The sequence below is a fragment of the Ovis aries genome, chromosome 3 (assembly GCF_016772045.2).
Source record: "Ovis aries strain OAR_USU_Benz2616 breed Rambouillet chromosome 3, ARS-UI_Ramb_v3.0, whole genome shotgun sequence".
NCBI classification, from domain to species: domain Eukaryota; kingdom Metazoa; phylum Chordata; class Mammalia; order Artiodactyla; family Bovidae; genus Ovis; species Ovis aries.
The window spans coordinates 68,513,645-68,535,342 of NC_056056.1; the positions used below are offsets into that span (position 1 = coordinate 68,513,645).

General features: G+C 37.7%; 2 protein-coding genes across 7 annotated transcripts in view; one reads left to right on the forward strand and one right to left on the reverse strand.

The window, feature by feature from the left end:
* The window catches only part of PPP4R3B (protein phosphatase 4 regulatory subunit 3B), a 53,306-nt gene extending 44,469 nt beyond the window's left edge, over positions 1 to 8,837 (forward strand). For all 3 annotated transcript variants that reach the window (XM_004005937.6, XM_015094378.4, XM_060412169.1), the window contains exons 15-16: positions 273 to 475; positions 6,306 to 8,837. In XM_004005937.6, coding sequence (XP_004005986.3) covers positions 273 to 475; positions 6,306 to 6,401 — 299 coding nt within the window. In that variant the 3' untranslated portion in view covers positions 6,402 to 8,837. The remainder of the gene's footprint in view (positions 1 to 272; positions 476 to 6,305) is intronic.
* Positions 8,838 to 10,017: 1,180 nt separating this feature from the next.
* CFAP36 (cilia and flagella associated protein 36) overlaps positions 10,018 to 21,698 on the reverse strand; it is a 30,029-nt gene continuing 18,348 nt past the window's right edge. For 2 of the 4 annotated variants that reach the window (XM_012171234.4, XM_004005939.5), the window contains 5 exons: positions 19,998 to 20,049; positions 14,573 to 14,675; positions 10,997 to 11,136; positions 10,657 to 10,806; positions 10,018 to 10,186 (listed from right to left, as the gene is read on the reverse strand). In XM_012171234.4, the coding sequence (XP_012026624.1) occupies positions 10,085 to 10,186; positions 10,657 to 10,806; positions 10,997 to 11,136; positions 14,573 to 14,675; positions 19,998 to 20,049 (547 nt within the window). In that variant the 3' untranslated portion in view covers positions 10,018 to 10,084. Of the gene's footprint in view, positions 10,807 to 10,996; positions 11,137 to 14,572; positions 14,676 to 19,997; positions 20,050 to 21,698 lie in introns of all 4 variants that reach the window. The other 2 variants (XM_060412171.1, XM_060412170.1) reach the window with 1 other exon arrangement.

Below are 21,698 nucleotides of genomic sequence, written 5' to 3' on the forward strand. Positions count from 1 at the left end.
CTAGGGTAGGGGAGACCTTGGAAGGGTCCTAGATAGAGCAGTGGAGAATTCTAGGGTAGGGTGGCTAATCAGTCACCTGATTCTTAAGGTCTTTTCTAACCCCGGGATTTCTAAGATGACAGCTGATGAAGACGTATCACTGTACTTACTCATCATGCTTTGCCCTCTTAGTTCTTACAAAAAAGCAAAAGAATTAAATTATTTGTTCTTTTCAGATGCTTTGACTTAGCAATATTTACCAACAAAGATTCAAATATTTATGTTTGCTTTAGCAAAGGAAAGTGAAGATAAGGAAAACCTTCCTAAAAGGACATCTTCTGGTGGCTTCAAATTTACTTTCTCCCACTCCACCAGTGCTGCTAATGGAACAAACAGTACAAACAGCAAATCTGTAGTGGCTCAGACACCACCAGCAAGTTCTAATGGATCCTCTTCCAAAACTACAAACTTGGCCACATCTGTAACAGCCACCAAGGTATGTGAAACTGCTCTACACACAAACAAACTTTGCTGTTTTCATCTGTAAAATTATTTTATGTTTCCTGAAGAAAAATTGGATAATAAAAATAATTTAAAAGAAGAAACAAAGTTGCACACACAGTCATAAGAAAATGACTGCTAACATCCGACTGCCTGCTCTTGTGGGGGGGGGCGGGGGGGTTATCCGACAGTTACCGTCTTTGTATAAGCACAGCTTTGTATCCTGCTTTTATTTGTTACAAGAATTTTTCTGTTATTAAAACATTGTTGATGACTAGAATTTCATTTTATTTAGCTGTATCATAGTATTTGTAAGCATCCTCTCCCCCGACCAGTACTTTGGAGCACATTAGTCGATTCAGATATTTCACTGACTACTGTTGCTCTTGCATTTTAAATTATTTTCTTGGATAGATGAGTAAAAATGTTTTCGAACATATTGTCAAATTCCTCTCCAGAAAGACTATACCAGTTAGTTACCATAAGCATTGTATGAGTGTGCTTGGCTCACTGCCGCTTTGGCAGTGTTATTATAATGATTTTTAATCTTTACTCATTCAGTAGCGGAAACAGTATTAATATATATCTCATTCCCCAGTTGTGTCTTTTGTAACTAGTAAAGTTGAATATTAGCCTTTTTGATTTGCTCTTCTGTTAATTGTCTCTTCATAGTCTTGCCTTTTTAAAATTGGTTTGTTATTTTAGTGAGTGAGTCTTTAAGAATATTACTAATAACCTTTTTATTATTCACAGAGCAAATGTATTTCCCAGTGGTTACCTTTTTTATGTAAAATAGTTTAACTTGTATATAAAATGTTTTTATTTCCTTTACGTTATCATTATGTGTAAAAATATCCTTTTCCCCAAAAAGGAGTGGCTTAAAAAAGCATAAATATAGGACAACTTCAGTATAAGGATAGAAGGACAAGAGAAGGCCATAGTCAAAAACGTAACTGAAGTCAAGCTCGTTTTAAACACAAAATACAAGTCTGAGTTTATTTTATTTTTTTTTTTTTTTAATGTAGAATCTCTCTTAAGATTTGTAGTAAGGTGGGTTCTTGACTAAATATCACAGAAATAGCATTTTCAGTGGGATTCTTCTGTTTAGTAAAACACAGTTTATGTTATGGAACAAGAATTTTTAAGTTTTCATTTTTTTGATAGGACAATTTAGTGTAATATTGTGACACTGTATTAAGAATATTATATTGTTTAGATTCAGATCTTTTTAGCTGGTTAACCTCTCCAGGCTTTAGTTTTCTCATTTTAAATAGGAATAAATCTGTACCTCCTTTATCAGTTTGTTGTGAAGATTAAATTATTTGATAAATGTAGAGTTTAGAACACTATTTGGCACAACTCAATATATACTAGCTTTTTTTTTTAAGTCTAATGCATGTACTTGCTTTTAAAAAGCAAATAGTATTAAAATTATGGGGGGAAAAACAGTCCTCTTTTCCTCTCCACAGAGAAAGCTTGGCTCTCTTCTGTTAATACCTGTTTCTTCTATTTCTAAACGGTGTGCTTATACTGCCATATAATTTTACCACTCCTTACCACATCCTCACCCTTACTATTCTCTGTATCACAATTTTTGGTTAAAACAATATTTGGTAATCTTAGAGCTATAACAATGTACATATTTTTATTCATTGATTTTTTTCCTGCTCTTTTTTTCTATAGTGTATTTTGCTTTGTAACTTCCTTTTTTAAATAATTTAATTGCCACCATTTTTCCATTCATTGCAACAGTTATGTGCCTCTTACTCATTCTTTCAGTACCTCTCAAGTTAGTTTCCACATAGTCTCTTCCTTGGAGATGTCTCTCTTGAAGACTCCCATCTCATCCCAGCCTGAATTGCTTGCTCTCTAGACTTGCTGCACAACTGTTGTCTTAAGGCTGCTTCTGCCATCACCCTAATACTTCCTTTGCCTTTCTTTCTTTTTTTCTTACATTGACTGTTTCCTGGATGTCAAGTCTCTGTTCTCATTCTTGATTTTCCATTTCATTTTATTGGGGCATACCCTCTCTGTTTCCTGAGAAAAGGATTCCATGAGAGATGAAGTATAAGACCTGGCATGTAGGAAGATGTCATTATTGTATCCCCATACTTGATTGACAGTTTAACTGAATGTAGAAGGAACCAAATTAGAAATAATTTTCTTCCAAAAATTTGAAGATATTGCTGCCAAGAAATCCAGAGACATTCTTATTCCTAATTCTTTGTGTGTGAATTTAATTTGTCTTTCTTGGAAGCATTTGGGATTTTATCCCTGTATTCTGAAACTTAAAAATGAAATACTTTGGACTTTCTCAATTAAGTCATGACCTTTAGTTTTGGGACACTTTATATTCTTTTACTATAGCTTTCTGTTTGGATATTGTGCCTTGTTAATTTATCTGATAATATTCATAATTTTTCTCTCCATTTACTCATTTTTTTAAATGGTTCTGTTTGCTGGGTTGTCTCCCTGAGTTTTCAGTTTATTACCCTTCCAGATAATTTTTTATTTATGAACAAGCAAAATCAAGTGCAAGCACAAATGCTTATTTCACCCTTATGACACTAACGGCAGATTGCCAAATACATTTGATCTACACTTTTAGGGGAAACAGGTAGAAAAATAGCAATTGTTCTTAGAAAACAAATTAATTGTTCAGTCACTCAAGACTATCACAAAAATTTGATATTAAGCAAGATAGGAGCTCACAGAGTAAAGCACTAGTTATATTGGCTCTCAACCTTTTTTCAATAAACTGACCACATTTCTAAGTAAAGGCAAGTTCTTTATCACCAATGGTCCTTTAACCATTTTCACCATCTTTGTTTTTCAAGTGTCCAGAAAATTGATTCAGAGATAGATAAGTTCTTTTTTAGATTGTTTTCCATTATAGGTTATTACAAGATATTGAATATACTCCCTGTGCTATACAGGAGGTCCTTGTTGGTTATGTTTCATATATAGTATTGTGTATATGTTAATCCCAAACTCCTCTAATTTATCCTCTCCCCCCTCCCTTTCCCCTTTGGTAATCATAATTTTATTTTCTATGTCTGTGAGTCTGTCTCTGTTTTGTAAATAAGTTCATTTGTATCATTCTTTCTAGATTGCATGTATAAGCAATACCATGTTTGTTTTTCTGATTTCACTGCATATGATAATCTCTGCTACTGCTAAGTCACTTCAGTCGTGTCTGACTTAATCTCTGCTACTGCTAAGTCACTTCAGTCGTGTCTGACTCTGTGCGACCCCATAGACAGCAGCCCACCAGGCTCCCCTGTCCCTGGGATTCTCCAGGCAAAAACACTGGAGTGGGGTGCCATTTCCTTCTCCAATACATGAAAGTGAAAAGTGAAAGTGAAGTTGCTTAGTCATGTCCGACTCTTCGAGACTCCATGGACTGTAGCCTACCAGGCTCCTCTGTCCATGGGATTTTCCAGGCAAGAGTACTGGAGTGGGGTGGGTCTATCCATGTTGCTGCAAATGGCATTATTTCATTCTTTTTTATAGCTGATTAATATTCCACTGTGTATGTATACCACATCTTCTTTATCCAGTCATCTGTTGATGGATGCTTAGGTTGCTTCCATGTCTTGCCTGTTGTAAATTGTGCTGAACATTTGGGTGCAGGGATCTTTTTGAATTATAGTTTTGTCAGAATATATGCCTAGGAGTGAGATTACTGTATCATATGGTAACTCTAGTTTTTTAAGGAACCCCTCCGTACAACAAAGTTTAATTAGGTCCCATTTGTCTATTTTTGCTTTGTTTTAGGAAACTGATCCACAAAAATAATGTCATAGAATATTCTGCCTTTGTTTTTATCTAGGAGTTTTATAGTATTTGGCCTTACATTTAAGTCTTTAATCCATTTCGAGTTTATTTTTGTATATAGTATTAGTAAACATTCTGATTTCATTTAAAACATGTTTATGTAAAAAAATTTATTTGTCCCTTTTCACCCTGGCACCTTACCCTACCTGCCCTTCACTGTGTCCGAAGTCCTGAAATGCAGAACCTTTCTGGCTCCTCCTCCTTATGGTTGGTGGGCGAGCTGGAATCTCCTGGTGGGAGATCTCATGGTGGGGGTGGGCATGCAGTAGGGGAATGAATTATAGAATTGAGGACTCAGTTGTCTGTTTCACTGACTCGACCATTAACTATCTTCCTGCTTTCCCTAGTATTTTGGTACTCTGTCTACTCTTTTCTGGGATTGCTTCCTTCTCATTTCTGTGTTCTCCTGAAATACTTCTTTCTTGACTTTGTTCTCTATTAAAAATGAGTTGTTTTGCCTCTCTGATTTCTTTTTCCAAAAATGCCTTGACATCTTTCATCTGCTGTTTTCTCGATTCCTTTTTGGTCTTTGTTGATATATTGTCAGAAACAAAAAATTTTCAAGAGAGTATAATAATCCCTGGGAAAGCAATCCAACAAGGAATTTAATTTTGGTGATGTATCCGTACCATGGAATACTAGAGTTTAAAAGAATGATATAGAACTTTGTGAACTAACATTGAAAGCTGATATTTATTTTAAAACAACATTTATAGTTGTATATGAAAAGTCTGGAACCTATCAAATTCTTCACAGTATGCATCTGTGGATTTATAGTTCCTTTTACTTCCAATATTTCTTATTTTGTATTTTTATTCTTTCTGTATGCTAAATATGATTTTTAAATGTATAATGAGTTTATGGTGTGTATATGTATAGATAAGAGATAAAATTGAAAAATTTTGTAGCTGAGTGTTTCAGACAGAATATTGATCTTACGCCAAAAATCATTGTTAACCTTTTGGAACTGAAATGTGTGTACCTTGTGATATATAGGATTAAAAGCAGAATTAAAACTTTGATTTGCTGTCATTCCTGTGACTATCAGACTGGTGCCTTTTGTACTGTAATGATGTCTTCTCCCTCTTACCTCCACTCCTCCAACTAGAAACCAAATAACAAATAATGATGATTATGGTAATAGTAGCTGATATCAATTAGCAAATAGTAACTACATACCAAGCACTGTACCAAGGGCTTTATAAGTTAAATTTAGCCATACTGCTTCTTGCTTATCCTGTGTTATCAAGCTGAGAAAGCAGCAGAAAGATGCTCACTTATGTAAGTTTTATCTGGTTCACAGACTTTCTGATAACTGTTTCTAGCTGCTCAGAGCCCTTTGTTGATTAATGTTGCAGTGCTTCAGTTATATTTTGGTATAATGTTAATGCCAGATGCCTGGATAAGCTACTTAGGTTTGAAATATGACTTTATTTCTGTTGTATTTGCTTATCCAATAGAAATCTTAAGGGTTTAAACTAGATGTAGTGTATAAATTTCATGGGGTTGGCTCATACTAATGCATACCTCAGGACATATAATTTTCTGGGTAAAGTATCCAGAGCTTTAATAGAATTTTCAAAGGGGTCCATTACTCATGAAAGGTCCAACGCCTGAAATACCGCATCCTTTTCTTTTGGCTAGAGAGAGCTAGCCCTCGATTTTTTAGTCATTAGTTTTTAGAAGCCATTTCATGTGTTTATTATGTCAGCCATTTTAAAGTATTTTTCAAAAGCAGAACAAAAACAATGATGTGTGTAGTGATGAAATACATGCATGCGGAACAGAGACTAAAAGGAGACTCCTTGTCACTGGCTGCCTGTCCTAAGTTGAGGGTAATTTAAGACTGCCACCAATTGCACTAAGTAGTCATAATATCAAGCAGTTCCTTTATCAAACTCAGAAATAATCTGTTTCAGATATGTGATTAGTTTAGAAAAATGATTTTTTAGTTACATATGTTAAAATTTGTTTTTATTCTTCACTAGGGAAGTTTGGTTGGTTTAGTGGATTATCCAGATGATGAAGAGGAAGAGGAAGAGGAAGAAACATCTCCCAGGAAAAGACCTCGTCTTGGCTCATAAAATTTTTACTGGGGCCCCTCAACATGTGGTTGAACAAAAATGCTGCAACTGTTCAATGAGCTGAAAATCTGAATCAGAAAGCTTTCTCACTTGAACTTATAAGTATACAAGAAATAGCAAAAGACACTCAGTATATCAGCTAGGAGAGTTTAGTTCTGTTAAAAAAAAAACACAAAAAAAAAACACAAAAACAGGCTTCCCAGGAACTTGATTGCTTGCTAGTAATTAAGAGGTTTGCTCTTCAGGATGTCAAAAAAAAAAAAAAAGTAACCTGGGAGGTAGCTTCTCAGCAAGAAAACTCTCTGGTTTGGGGACGGTTTAGGGAAGGGGTAAAGTTGGTAAGATATTATTAATGCAGGGTTGCTCCAGGGGGGTTTCTGATCTAGAAACAATTCTAAAACTTCAGTTGCAAACCCAATAACATTACTTGTATGATGGTGCTGGCCATGTTGTTCTTTTAATCAGTTGCCTCTATGGAAAACATTCAACTATCATTAAAAAATGAAGTTAAGCTGTTGGGACCATTTCTTTGAAGATCTAACAGAAATTCAGCCCTATTGGTAGTTGGAGGGAAATACACCCTGTGTTACAGCACATGTTGAGTTTTCTCCATCAGGAAATTTGTGTGTATTTTGATGAAAACAAGCTGGATTAAAATGGACAGTTTTGTTACTATAACTTTAAAATCAGCACTTTTAGAGATAACAGATGCCAAGAATCAGTACAGTAGTATTCCAAAGTGATTTTCTCTAGAAATGGGAGTATATTGAACAGAATGTTTTCAATTGCCTACCAGTACAATCTTTTGTGGAAGATACTTTAAAGTCACTTTCTACTTCATTAGTAAAGTTTTCTCTGCAGACCTGCAGGCAAGTTTTAAGGTGTAATTTATAAAGACTAACATACAAAGAATAGTGCTGAATTAAGTGGCATTTAATATCTACAGGCCATTTTGGTCCAAGAAGTTACTTCAGTGTCAGTCAGTATGCAGCACCTGAAGCTTTTCCATAAACAAGGGTGTAATATGAAAGCTGCTTTTTTTTTTTAAAGAATAAAAGCACATTCCATGTACGAAAATGAATTTAAAATAATAAACTGAGGCAAACAGTTAAGAGGTTTTATTTTTAGAACAGCGAGTTAACTAAATATTTTAATGTTAGTTTGCTCATCTGTGATCTGAGATCATGCTGAAGTGAGAAAAACATCCCCCAAACTATTAATACATTGGGGAAAAAAAAAAGACTAAAATTAGTCATTCCAGCTACAGTCTTCAGATCACCCTTGTAATGTGTTATGGGTCCATTTTTCCTGGAATAGCTTAAACTGAAGCAGTTTCCCCTGTTTTGGAGATTTTGTAGTTAATTTTAATTTTGGCTATTGTTTGGAGGATGGGCTGTTGTGTAGATATGAAGTACAGTTTTTCCATAAAACAGATGTTTATTTTGTATTAAAAATACCACTGTACTTGTTTTACACCATTTGTATACATGTGGTGATATTAATGCTGACCTGTAAAATTCAGGAATTAAAATGTGACCCTGTAATTCTATGGTTGTTGCTTTTGTTTGGTTTGTTGTAAGTATAAGTAAATTCCATTTTGAGTTATGTTCATTTTACAGTATTTTTTAAAAGCCAGTATGTTTTCCATAGATATTTATTATAGACCACTGTGTCATAACACCAATCTGAATGAAAGAATTCTAAACAAACAAAGGCCAACCTCACATTAAATATCGCTGATACTAAGAGAAGGTATGCCTTGAGTCCTAAAGTCCTAGCACCGAAGGATCACAGCATGGGGGCAGTAGCTCCTCTTTGATTAAAGGTGCATATAATGGAAACTCCACCTCATATCAGTCAAGTGACTCAGGATAAATCAGTCAAGTTACTACAGGAAAACATTTTCTTTCAAGCAAGTTTTATCAAGCCCGTTCCCTCTTCTTAGTTCTTGTTAAATTTCCTCTTAGAATCTAAGAAGCCCAGCCTTAAAACATTTCCCTTTCTACTCTTCACTCTTCCTGGTAAAGTAACTTTGAGTTCCAGCAGGAAGTTTTATCTTTATCTTAGGAAGTTTTTCTTTCTGAAGAACTGCCACAGGTGAAACATGTGAAGCATTATTATCATAGGAACCTTTTCTTATAGCATAATTGTGAATATTTTCTTGAATTACAGGAAAACACTTTCCATGGTACAGATGCTCAGCCACAGTGAAATGAGAGCAAGACTTAAAAATATCGCTTGAAAGAATAACTTAAGATGACATATGTTAGCTGCTGTCCTAAATGACTACCCTCAGGCAGATCGAGATTTTTTATCTTCACTCAGTGAAGCAAGCCAGAGCCCACATTTGTATGCCTGAGGTTCTCTTAAAATAGTTATCTGTAAACATGTATGCAATATAAAACCTATTTTTAATAAAAAGCTTCATGAAATAAATTTCTGTGTTTCAATCACTAGTTTTCCACTTGTCCATGTAAGCGATGAAAATGTGACAAATATAAAGTAAGGCTGGGTTTTCTCTGCATACTGAAGGTTGGAACTAAGGTAATTTTGGTATCCCGTTTTGGGTGGGTTTTGGGCGGGGCGGGGGGGGATGCCTTTGGGCATGTGGGATCTTACTTAGTTCCCTGACTGGGGATGGGACCCACACCCCCTGTATTGGAAGCATGGAGTCTTTCCAGTGGACCACCAGGGAAGTGTTAGAATCCTTTTTTTAAAGCTTATAACTATAGACATAAGGAGATTAAATGGAATTATAAATTAAACCTTGGGAATGGCCTGTAACCAGAAAAGAAGGTGCTTATGGATGACACAAAACACAGTTTCTGAAAGGAAGGTTTCTCCTACTGTTTTGTGTTACCTTTTAGCAAATGGACTACACACCACCCCAGGATCACTTCAAACACAGAAGACTCTACACCCATGGCAGAATTCCCCAAGGAGGCTCAAGCGATTGTTCCTTTATCTGTTTTAATGTTGCTTTTCTAAAAAAGAGTAACTGAATATTTTGAACATCCCCCACATCTATTTTTGAAGTCCCATTTGCTCCTGCCTCAATGTAGGGTGCTAAATTCTGCCAGAGAACCACTATTGCATTACATTAATTACCCTATACCTGTTCACCCACACCTACTCTTAACTCACCCAATCACCACACTGCAACTACACATCTTTTTAAAATGGACATTTTGATCATGAAACTTCCCTGCTTTAAAATTTCTGTGACTTCCCACTACCATTATAAAATGTTTAAAACTCACATTCCCTACAGGCCTTGCAAATCAGTACCTCACCTATCTCCAGTTCATATGCTAACCCTCTCTTCTCACTGACTGCAGGATCCTGTTTATAACACTGCACTCTTCCCATCTAACACTGGCCACATGAAAGCAGGGACCCTGTCGATTTACTTGATCACTGTATCCCTAGCATGCAGCACAATGCTTATTATTAGCACAAACAAATAATGAATGAATGAATGCACTATCACTTAGCTTTCTATACCTTCTCTCCACAAGAGAATATTATTCAGAAATTTGTATTGAACTGGTCCACATAAGTAACCCACTGCCCTATACCTGAAGAGTTTAATAAAAGTAATCAGTTTATATACAGGTTCAGTTTAAGGATTAAATAATTTATTTTTAAGAAATTTTGAACTGCTTGCTAAATTGTTCTTAAATTTACTTATTAATAACTTCTTCTTTAAGTTTCTCTGCAAGCAATCTCCTCTTTAGTAATGTTTGCTTCTCCTCTGCTGTCATTTCTGGTTTCTCTGTCATTTCCTTAAAAAAAAAAAAAAAGAAAAATATTGGCTACAGTAGAAGATGGGTTCATTTGTCTAAAATTCCTTGCATACTGCCTTGAACAAATAGTAGAGCATTCAGTGAACTAAAGGAAAAAAAGCCACACATGGGCTGAGTTCCCTAAATTTCTTCTTTGTAAAAATCTCTTAGGGAAGCCTTTTAGAGGTAGTGGCTAGGGTACTGATGCTGTTCTATGATGAAGTATTTCAAAAGGCTTAGGTAAAACAGCTGACCCTTCAGTGTTCAAAGCAGGGCAAGTAAATCATGAAGTTGCTATAATTTCTACCTCACACAACCCTATCAACCCTTTCACTGCTGAGAAAAGACTTTTCTCAGTGTAGCAGTGCTACACTGTCAGGGAGACTATTATGAATGCATCTACAAGAGCACACACTCTGAGAATCCCACCCACAGATGTGCAAATTTTCATATACTAGAGCTGGCCATACCTCCACCTCCCCAGCAGGTTTTCCTTTCTGCTCCGAAGTTTGATTCTGCTTAGTTTTCATGTCCTTCCTCATGGATATCAACTTATCTCTCTTCTGTTTTAGATAGTGTTCCCGCTGGCGGAGCTCTTCTGTTCGAAGTGTTGATAAAGTCTGGGTCAAATGAGAGCAGGAACTGTTTAAATTCAAGACTGCATAATAAGTGGCACAGATACCCACTGACTGATCAAATTAGAAGCTTGAGTCCAAGACCATAACAAAAGCTGGGTGTCTATGGCCATTTACAATGTTTCTAGTACTTTGTCATTTGCTCATAGTTCTTAAAAAATAATGTTTCACTTACTGCTATTGGTCCCTCCATGCTTGCATGTTCGAAGCCAGGAATCTTCAGGCCTTTTTGTGGGAGGGAAGAAGTTTCAGGCAACATTTCCAGCTTTCTTGTCAAAGGTTGGACTGATTGATTAGCAAAATGCACTTTAACTTCTGGCAGTAATTAGAGAGACCAATTAGAATATTATAAGAAATATTAAGTTATGCTAGATTTGCCAAAATGAGCTAATGTTTATAATACTTGGGTTTTTTCTCTCATTCACTCACAAGCATTGGTTCAGTGCTTCTGTTGTGCTAGGCACTGACTGGGTGAAAACAAATAAACATGGTCTCGGGCCTCAAGGAGCTTTAACTATGGTTTCTTGTTGGCATTTTGACAAATACCAAGCTCCTGCTGTTTGGTACTATAGCTACAAAAAGATATAATTCTTGTCTAAAGATCAGAACTATTGTAATACAAGGTTGCCAGACAAGCCAGGTAAAGAATCCACCTGCCAATACAGGAGATGCAGGGTTTGATCCCTGGTTCAGGAAGATCCCCTGGAGAAAGAAATGGCAACCCATTCCAGTATTCCTGCCTGGGAAATATCATGAACAGAGGAGCCTGGCCAGCTACAGTCCATGGGATTGCAAAGAGTCAGAAATAATCTGCCGAATAAAGTGCACTAAAATCCCTTACTAACAGTGTAACTGTCTTTCAAACTTTGGCCTGCAGGCAAAGACTGTTAAAATGACCTTATATTTGCAGAACAATTAATATAAAGCTACAAGTAGTATCAATAAGGTGTAAGTACATCCTAAAGATAACTATAAACCTAATAACATTAAGAAAATGTAAAGATTTTAAAGGAGAATTTGGAAGTAGATATAATATGAGCACTCAACACCTTCCAATTATCTGGTAACTGTGCCAAGAGACTGGATTAACATGCTAATTGCTTTTCTGAGCCATTTTTTATTATAAGGTGGAGACTTTAAAAACAAAACATTTTCACTATAATACATGGACTATGAAAGACAGCAAGTGAGAGCAAAGACTCACATAAAAATGATGCCAAGAACTAAAGGCATGATGGGAGAACGTGATATACATGTCTCTAAATGATTAAAAATCTTGCCAGCACAGTAAAACCAGAAATAGAACTTTGCATGAGCAAGAAATTTGCCCAAGGACCACTGTTTAGCATGCGGTGAGCAGACTGACTGTAGGGCCAAGGAGGTTAGAGGCAAAGTTCTTCAGGCTCTTGGACTGAAAGGGAAGTTTCCATGAAAGAGATGAGGCTGCCGTTAACACTCCAACCAACCTATACAGGAAGCTACAGGACTGACTACAACAGAAATGAAGATAAGCTTTATTCAACAACTTGGTCAAAATATGCAAAGTTAAAATGCCATTCATATGACAGTGACTTTAAGCAGAGATGGACTTGAACCACAGAGCTGGGTGCGTGGCGTGGGGTGGGGTAGATTCCAGGCACATAAGCATTTATATTCACGTACTTGTTCTGGACAGTTCCTGCCTTCAGTTTGTTGTCATGAACATATTTTATATTCTAACTTGAACCTAGAGGAAAAAACGCCTGAGACCAAAATACTCAGCTTGTCTAATTTCTATGAATGGAGACTCGAAAAGCCAGCTAGCTTAAAGGAAGATCAACTGATCACTGGCAACCCTGAATCTACTGAAAAACAGAAGTCACCCATTTCTAGCAGGAGAAGAAAATGGCAACCCACTCCAGTGTTCTTGCCTGGAGTATCCCAGGGACGGCAGAGCCTGGTGGGCTGCCGTCTATGGGGTCGCACAGAGTCGGACACGACTGAAGCGACTTAGCAGCAACAGCAGTAGCAGCAGCAGGAACCAAGGAAAGATGTGGGCAATGGGATACGCGGGAAGCCAAACACCTTTATGATTCCTCCCACGTTAGGCCTTTCTCTTGGGCTCCTATCACTTTGTATGAAGTGATTGCCTGGAATATCAGATATACTCATTTTTAAAAATAGAACAGTTTTTAAAACTTAAAGTCATTACTTTTAAAATTACCTTCCATTGTTTCTCTGTTAATGTATATAACTGAGATACAAATGGTTTGAAATTAAGTTTTCTATAGCTTAATAGTCTGATAAGCAAATATATTCAAATTATGTCAGACATGAGACTTGAACAGTACATGTACTTGTGTGTATCAGTCACGTGTGACTCTGCGACCCCATGGACTGTAGCTCGCCAGTCCTCTGTCTATGGAATTCTCCAGGCAAGCGTACTGCAGTGGGTTGCCATTCCCTTCTCCAAGGGATCTTCCTGACCCAGGGATCAAACCCAGGTCTCCCACATTGTAGAAGATTCTTTACCATCTGAGCCACCAAGCAAGCCCCTACGTGTGCTTAGGTCTATACAAAACAAAAAGTTAAATTTGGACCAGCAAATCTTAAAAGCACTCAAATCTAAAGCAGGTACTTTTACAGACATAATTCAAATGAGGTTATTCTACTCAGGGTGTGCAAACAAAAAAGTATTAGATTTGCTAAGAATCAAAAAGCAAGATAACTTTATAAACCTGCTTCTGTTTCACATGCCCATTATCTTATCAACTAAGAATACAGTTCCTTAAAATAGTTGATAAACATCAAACCTATCTATCTCAATTATAAAACTTCTGCAAAGTGCAGAAAAATACAAGACTTGAAGTCAGAAGACCAAAGGAAGTCACAGTCTCACTATTTAAGAGCTCAGTTATTTTGGACATCACTAAACTTGGGAGTTGGTGATGGTCAGGGAGGCCTGGCGTGCTGCAATTCATGGGGTCTCAAAGAGTCGGACACGACTGAGCGACTGAACTGAACTAAATTGAAACTTCCTTGAATTTCTTGTTTAAAAAAATAAAAGTAAAGATCATAATATCTACCTCATGGAGTTACAGGGTTTTTAAATTGGGAAAAGGACATGTATCTAAAAAATGTAGAAATCCAAAATAAAAATAAGCTAAATGCATCATCATATTCAAGTTCTGCTTCAGAATTACCTGTCTTCTTATACAACAAATCAGGATACATATATTGGAAATGGTTTCCCACATACTGAACAAGATCATCCACTAACATTTCCCACAAGGAGTCTCCTCAATTTTAGTTTCAATGACAGTTTAAGACTAAATTTCTGAACAAACTGGATAACTTTTATTTACTGTTAATTCACTAGGAAAATAAGTTAATATTATCTTTCCATGTTCAGCTGCTAAGTCCCACACATCATCTGATTGTGATAAAGGAAGAAAGTACCGAATGTTACATGACCATACCTTGAACGCTGTAGTCATGGCCTACAGGCTAGGGGCTCCCCCAAGGAATTTTGCTCACTGCTCTGGGTTCCAAGCTTCACTTAGAAATTTAGGGGCTACGCCCTCTCTGTCAGCTGACTATCTCCTACAGGCAAACACTTTAGCTAAATTCACAAAGAGCATTAAACACCAATGGCCACTGAACACTCCCTCACAGGGCTTTTGAAGCTGAAGCATGTATGAGAAAAAAACACACTCTTTACATTGTTTAAGTATTCATATTATTCAGAAATTTCAGTACACTTCAACCTTACCTGATGCTGGGTGTGCAAAATGTTCACCATCCCCTTGGGAATTATTCATTTTTGCCGTTTCATTGGCCTGCGTCGGAGGCTCTTCTGTTTTGGCCTCTGATAACTTCAGGCATCAAGAACACAATTTAGAAAATATTTTAGATTAATTTTGAATAATTCACTACATAACAGATTCAAACATATTAGTTTCAAAAATTACTGTCTACTAAAAAGAAGACTGAGCACCACAGAACTGATGCTTAAAATTATCTAAAAAATACAATAATAATACTACCAGTATTATGATATGCCTGAAGCAGCCAAAAACTGATTTACAGCATACCTAATTTTAATGCACTTCAACTTACTGTCTTTACTAGATACTGTGTTTCTTTGTTTTTTCTTTTTTACAAACTGAAGGTTTGTGGCAATTCTGCATTAAGCAAGTCTATAGGCACCATTTTTCCAACAGCATTTGCTCGCTGTGTCTGTCACATTTTGGTAATTCTTGCAATATTTTCAACTTTTTCATTATCATATTTATTATCATATCACCAGGGATCAGTGACCTTTGATGTTACTATTGTGCCTGTTTGGGGGCACCACAAATCACATCCTTATATATGAGACAATGAACTTAACAGATGAAAGTTGTGTGTGTTCTGACTGCTCCATTAACTGGTTGTTCCTTCTCTCCCTCTCCTCGGACTTTCCTATTCCTTGAGACACAAAAATGCTGAAATTAGGCCAATTAATAACCCTACAGCGGCCTCTAAGTGTTCAAGTGAAAAGAAAAGTCACAGGTCTCTCACTTTAAATCAAAAGCTAGAAATGATTACGTTTAGGGAGGAGGTGTGTCGAAAGCTAAAACAGATCAAAGGCTAGGCCTCTTGCACCAGTTAACCAAGTTGTTAGTGCAAAGGCAAAGCTCTTGAGGAAATTAAAACTGCTACTCCAATGGACAAGATAGATAAGAAAGTGAAACAGCCTTACTGCTGATATGGAGAAAGTCTTAGTGGTCTGGATAGAAGAACAAGCCAGCCACAACATTCCTTTAAGCCAAAGCTTAATCCAGAGCAAGGGTCTATAAAGGCTGAGAGGGGTGAGGAAGTTGCAGAAGAAAAGTGTGAAGCTAGCAGAGGGTGGTTCATGAGATTGAAGAAAAGAAACTGCCTCTGTAACACACAAGCGCAGGGTGAGGCAGCAAGTGCTAATGTAGAAGCTGCAGCAAGCTATCCAGAAGATCTCACCAGCGAAATTAATGAAGGTGGCTCAGTGGTAAAGAATCTGTCGGCCAATGCAAGAGACACAGGTTCAATCTCTGGATCAGGAAGATCCTCTGGAGAAGGAAATGGCAAACCACTCTAGTATTCTTGCCTGGGAAATCCCATGGACAGAGGAAACTGGTGGGCTACAGTCCAAGCGGTTGCAAAAGAGTCTGACACAACTTAGTGATTAAAACAACACTATCAGCAGATTTTTAATGGAGATGAAACTGCCTACCACTAGAAGAAGAGGCTAGGACTTTCGTAGCAAGTGAGGATAGGTCAATGCCCAGCTTAAAAGCTTCGCTTCAAAGGACACACTGTCTTATTAGAGGTTAATGCATAATAAGGCCCTTAAGTTCAGTTCAGTCACTCAGTCTTGTCTGACTCTTTGCGACCCCATGGACCACAGCAGGCCAGGCCTCTCTGTCCATCACCAACTTCCAGAGTTTATCCATACTCATGTCCATTGAGTCGGTGATGCCATCCAGCCATCTCATCCTCTGTCGTCCCCTTCTCCTCCTGCCTTCAATCCTCCCAGCATCAGGGTCTTTTCAAATGTTCAGCTCTTCGCATTAGGTAGCCAAAGTACTGGAGTTTCAGCTTCAACATCAGTCCTTCCAACGAACATTCAAGACTGATCTCCTTTAGGATGGACTGGTTGGATCTCCTTGCAGTCCAAGGGACTCTCAAGAGTCTTCTCCAACACCATAGTTCAAAAGCATCAATTCTTCAGCACTCAGCTTTCTTTATAGTCCAACTCTCACATCCATACATGACTACTGGAAAAACCATAGCCTTGACTAGACGGACCTTTGTTGGCAAAGTAATGTCTCTGCTTTTTAATACGCTGTCTAGGTTGGTCATAACTTTCCTTTCAAGGTGACTTCATGGCTGCAGTCACTATCTGCAGTGATTTTGGAGCCCCCAAAAATAAAGTCTGTCACTGTTTCCACTGTTTCCTCATCTATTTGCCATGAAGAGATGGGACCTGATGCCATGATCTTCATTTTCTGAATGTTGAGCTTTAAGCCAACTTTTTCACTCTCCTCTTTCACTTTCATCAAGAGGCTTTTAGGTTCCTCTTCACTTTCTGCCATAAGGGTGGTGTCATCTGCATATCTGAGGTGATTGATACTTCTCCCGGCAATCTTGATTCCAGCTTGTGCTTCATCCAGCCTAGCATTTCTCATGATGTACTCTGCATAGAAGTTAAATAAGCAGGGTGACAATATACAGCCTTGACGTACTCCTTTTCCTATTTGGAAGCAGTTTGTTGTTCCATGTCCAGTTCTAACTGTTGCTTCCTGACCTGCATACAGATTTCTCAAGACCCTTAAAAACTATGGTAAATCTATTCTCCCTGTGCTTTATCAGTGGAAGAACAAAAGTCTGGATGATAGCATATCTGTTAACAACATGGTTTACTGAATATCTGAAGTCCACTGTTGAGACCTACTCCTCCAAAAAAGGAAAAAAGATTCTATACAAAATATTACTACTCGTTGACAGTGCACCTGGACATCTAAGAGCTCTGATGGAGAGGTACAACATTCAAGTCGTCTTCATGTCTGCTACACAGCTCATGACGCCAAAGCTGAAGCTCTAATACTTTGGCCACCTGAAGCAAAGAGCCAACTCACTGGAAAAAACCCTGATGCTGGGAAAGACTGGAGACAGGAGGAGAAGGGGATGACAGAGGATGAGATGGTTGGATGGCATCACCAACTCAAAGGATGTGAGTTTGAGCAAGCTCTGGGAGATGGTGAAGGACAGGAAGACCTGGTGTGCTGCAGTCCATGGAGTCGCAAAGAGTCAGACACAACTGAGCAACTGAACAACAACAACACACAGCTCATGGATCAAGGAGTAATTTCAACTTTCAAGCCTGATTCTTTAAGAAATGTATTTCATAAGGCTACAGAGGCCATAGATAGTGATTCCTCTCATGGATCTGAGCAAAGGCAATTGCAAACCTTCTGGAGAAAATTTACCAGTTTAGATGCCATTAACAACCTCTGTGATTCATTGAGAAGAGGTAGAAATAACATTAACAGGAGTTTGGAAGAAGTTGATTCTACCCCTCTTGGATGACTTTAAGAGGGGTTCAAGACTTCAGTGCAGGAAGTAACTGCAGATGTGGAGGAAACAGCAGAACCAGAATTAGAATTGGAGTCTGAAGATGTGCCCGAATAGCTGTAATTTCATGACAAAATTTTAATGGGTCAGGGAGTTGCTTCTTAGGTATAAGCAAAGAAAATGGTTGCTTGAGGCAATCTGCTCCCAGGGAAGATGAAATGACAACAAAGGATTTAGAACATTACACAAATTTAGTTGATAAAGTAGCAGCCAGGTTTGAGAAGACTGACTCCAATACTGAAAGAAATTCTACTGTGGGTAAAATACAATCAAACAGCACTTCATGCTACGGTGAGATTGTTCATGAAAGGAAGAGTTAAATACTGCAGCAAACTTCACTGTTGTCTTATTTCAAGAAACTGCCACAGTCATCGCAACCTTCAGCAGCCACCATCCTGGTCAGTCAGCAGCCATTTGCATAGAGGCAGGACCTTCCACCAGCAAAAAAATTACAACTTACCAAAGGCTCAGATGATGGTCAGCATTTTTTAGTAATAAAATAATTTTTAATAAAGACATGTACATAATTTTCAGATATAATGCCATTGCACAATTAAAAGACTACAGTTTAGTGTAAACTAAATTTTATATGTCCTCAGAAACCAAAATACATTTGCGATTTATTGTATTATTATCTTCACTTTATTGTAGTAGTCTAGAACCAAACTCACATCATCTCTCAGGTATGCCTATATTTCCATTTCTAAAATAAGATGCTGCGTTTAAACCAAAGAAATCACTTAAATCTTGGAAAGAACTAAGTAAAATAATTCATTTTCCCATAAAAATAGGAAAATCCAATCACATGTAACTTTTTAGGTAATTCATGGATACCTACGCCATAAGTCTCTATATATGCTGAGTGATGGAAACACGAGGACTGAAATTATTATCAGCTCTACTTTTGTGTTTGAAAATTCCCATTAAAAAAAAGTCTAGAAAAAATTCACATGCTCCTAAAACATACTATATTCAAGAATCCTGATATAGTTTATTTATAAATCAGAAAGTTAAGACGGTCTTCTTCTTTTTTTTTTTTGCCACATCATGCAGTTTGCAGGATCTTAGTTCCCTGACCAGGGATCGAACCTAGGCCCACAGCAGTGAAAGCACAAAGTTCAAATCACTGGACCACCAGGGAATTCCCAATACTACTGTCTACTGATACCAGTTTTGAATAGTTGCTATTCTATATTCTTATATTAAAAAATTGTATTATCTATGAATTTCACCTCCACTTACTGAAAGGATAGTTAGTCAAAGAGAAATAAATCCCCTGTAAATCCTAAAAATCTCTCTTCTGCTCTTCATTGGGTACCTTGGAGTAAAATAGGTTTTTTCAAAGACAGTAAATGATATAAGCATGAATCACAGTGATTGAGGAAAAAAAAGGAAAATGACTATCAAGTGACTGAGAATTAGTTTATATTAGGTTTCCCTCTCCCTTTGGGGAGATTTGGGAAAAATGTGGAGAGGCAGCTAAAAAAAGGGGGGAGGAAAAAATAAATATTAGCTTCCCTCACCTCAACCAGATACATGTTTAATTTTTCCTTAGGAAGAATTAGGCACTTTAGGGAAGAAGTTTTTAATGAAAGAACAGTACATCAGGAAATGTGAAACGGAGTCATTCTGCTTCAAGCTGGCAACGTTAAAGTCTATGGGGACCCTCAATAGTAACTGCAGCTGCTGTTTCAAAACAGTAAAGGAATCAAGGCAAGTCGGGAAGTCAAATATTTTCTTAATCTTCTTTTATTCATAAAATTAAGGGGCATTTCTATTAAAAATTCCCCCAAATATGAATAGTATTAAGTTTTTTTGGAGTGAATAATCTCATTCTTCACTGAGAATTTAAAAGGCTGGTCATTGGATGAATTATAAAGTGAATAAAAAAGTATAAATGCTCAGAACTGCCAAGAAAATATGAATACTCTGAGGAACTGTGTCATTTCACCTAAGCTTAAACTTGAACAGAAATCCTAGGTGTGAACTTAAGGGATAACAGCAATGAAATACTTCTTTATATTAGTATGTTTTATAGGCACCTGCTTTTTTCTCTTCCTTTCTTCCTCCTGGTCATACTCCTCTTTTGATTTTCTGAAATACACAAAAATAAAGCAGAAAAGTAAACTTTCTCTTTTGGTCAAAGAACAAATATTCAACAAGCAACATGCTAACCAAAGCGTACAATATGTGCAAGGAATTTTGCAAACAAAGATGGAAATAATCAGGCTTCACTTAAAGCAGCTTACAATCGAGAAAGATATACACAGACATAAACAGCATAATATGGTTAGCTACATAAAACACAGGTTTACTCATATCCTGTGTGAAGGATCCTAGATGAACAAAATTCAGCAGGTTTGAAATTCTAAACCCAAATCTGAATGGCAAATTCCATGAATATGGACTCCGATCTCTTACTTTAGACAGATCAGTTACATGTCCCCTGATAAGATCCATTTCTCTCCTCATTTTAGTGTTTCCATGGCAGATGAGCTATCACAAAGCTCTCCTGATGACCTTACACCAAAGCCTTATCACCTTTGTAAACTGCTCACAAAGACCATCTGATTTAGGAAATTAGTCAACTGTCTTATATGTCCATAACTAAGTTCCACTGTTTATACAGTAGCACACCCCCACCAAAAGCTTACAGAAAATAAAATCTAAAAGTACAATACTGATCATGTTTCAAACCACCAATCAACCAACAGAAGCAACCAGTATAAGTCAAAACTAAGTGTCTTCTAAACCAACTACCAAATATCCTGAACTCTTCCAATCTAAACTCAAAGCTCTCTGTGTTGTCTCAGGCTCCTATACACCCTTACGTGGCACATAGGAAAGGAGGACATGGCAGCAAAGGCCTAGGTTCACCCACACATTTGCCTCCCTCCCCACACTCACTCAAATCCCCTGAAATGAAGGACTAAATCCTAGAGCTCCTGCCACAAACTCCCACTAGGCCCATCCTTTTAACCACCTCCCCTCCTGCTTTGGAACTGCGGACAAGTTGGGAAGGTGGGAGGACCACAGGATGCTATAAGATTGTCACGTATGTGGTTAGAATGGAGAGCCAGGGCCCCTAAAGGCCAAGGTTCCACTCTGCAGGGGACACAGCAGCTGTAGGAATCCTTTTGCCTTAAACCTATACATCCCCATAGACTTAAATATTACATGTTGCAATTGCCCTTCCCTTCTCAAACTCCCATAGAGGTTAGGGGACAACAGGCTTTAGGGGGGAAAAAAATCCCCTTTACTGGACTGCACATTTCATGCCAGGCATTGGTCTGACAATCACATAATAGATAAGAAAGTGAAAGTCACTCAGTCATGTCCAACTCTTTGCAGCCCTATGAACTATACAGTCCATGAAATTCTCCAGGCCAGAATAATGGAGTGGGTAGCCTTTCCCTTCTCCAGGGGATCTTCCAAACCCAGGGATCGAACCCAGGTCTCACACTGCAGGCAGATTCTTTACCAGCTGAGCCACAAGGGAAGCCCATAGATAAGTCAGCAAATAGTCAGCTATTTGGTCTGTGGAGCCTGGATGTCCAGCCTCCCACCATGAGACACCTGGCATGAGCCTCCTCCAATGCCAAGATCCAGAAGCCATGCAGTCTCCTGCTCAGCTCAGGCCACACAGCCCTTCCAAGCATCAGGCTGCATCCACCGCACCTTATTTCCATTGATGCTAGTTTCCTAGGCCCATGATGGGAGTGGAGGAAGACCCTCCTATTTGG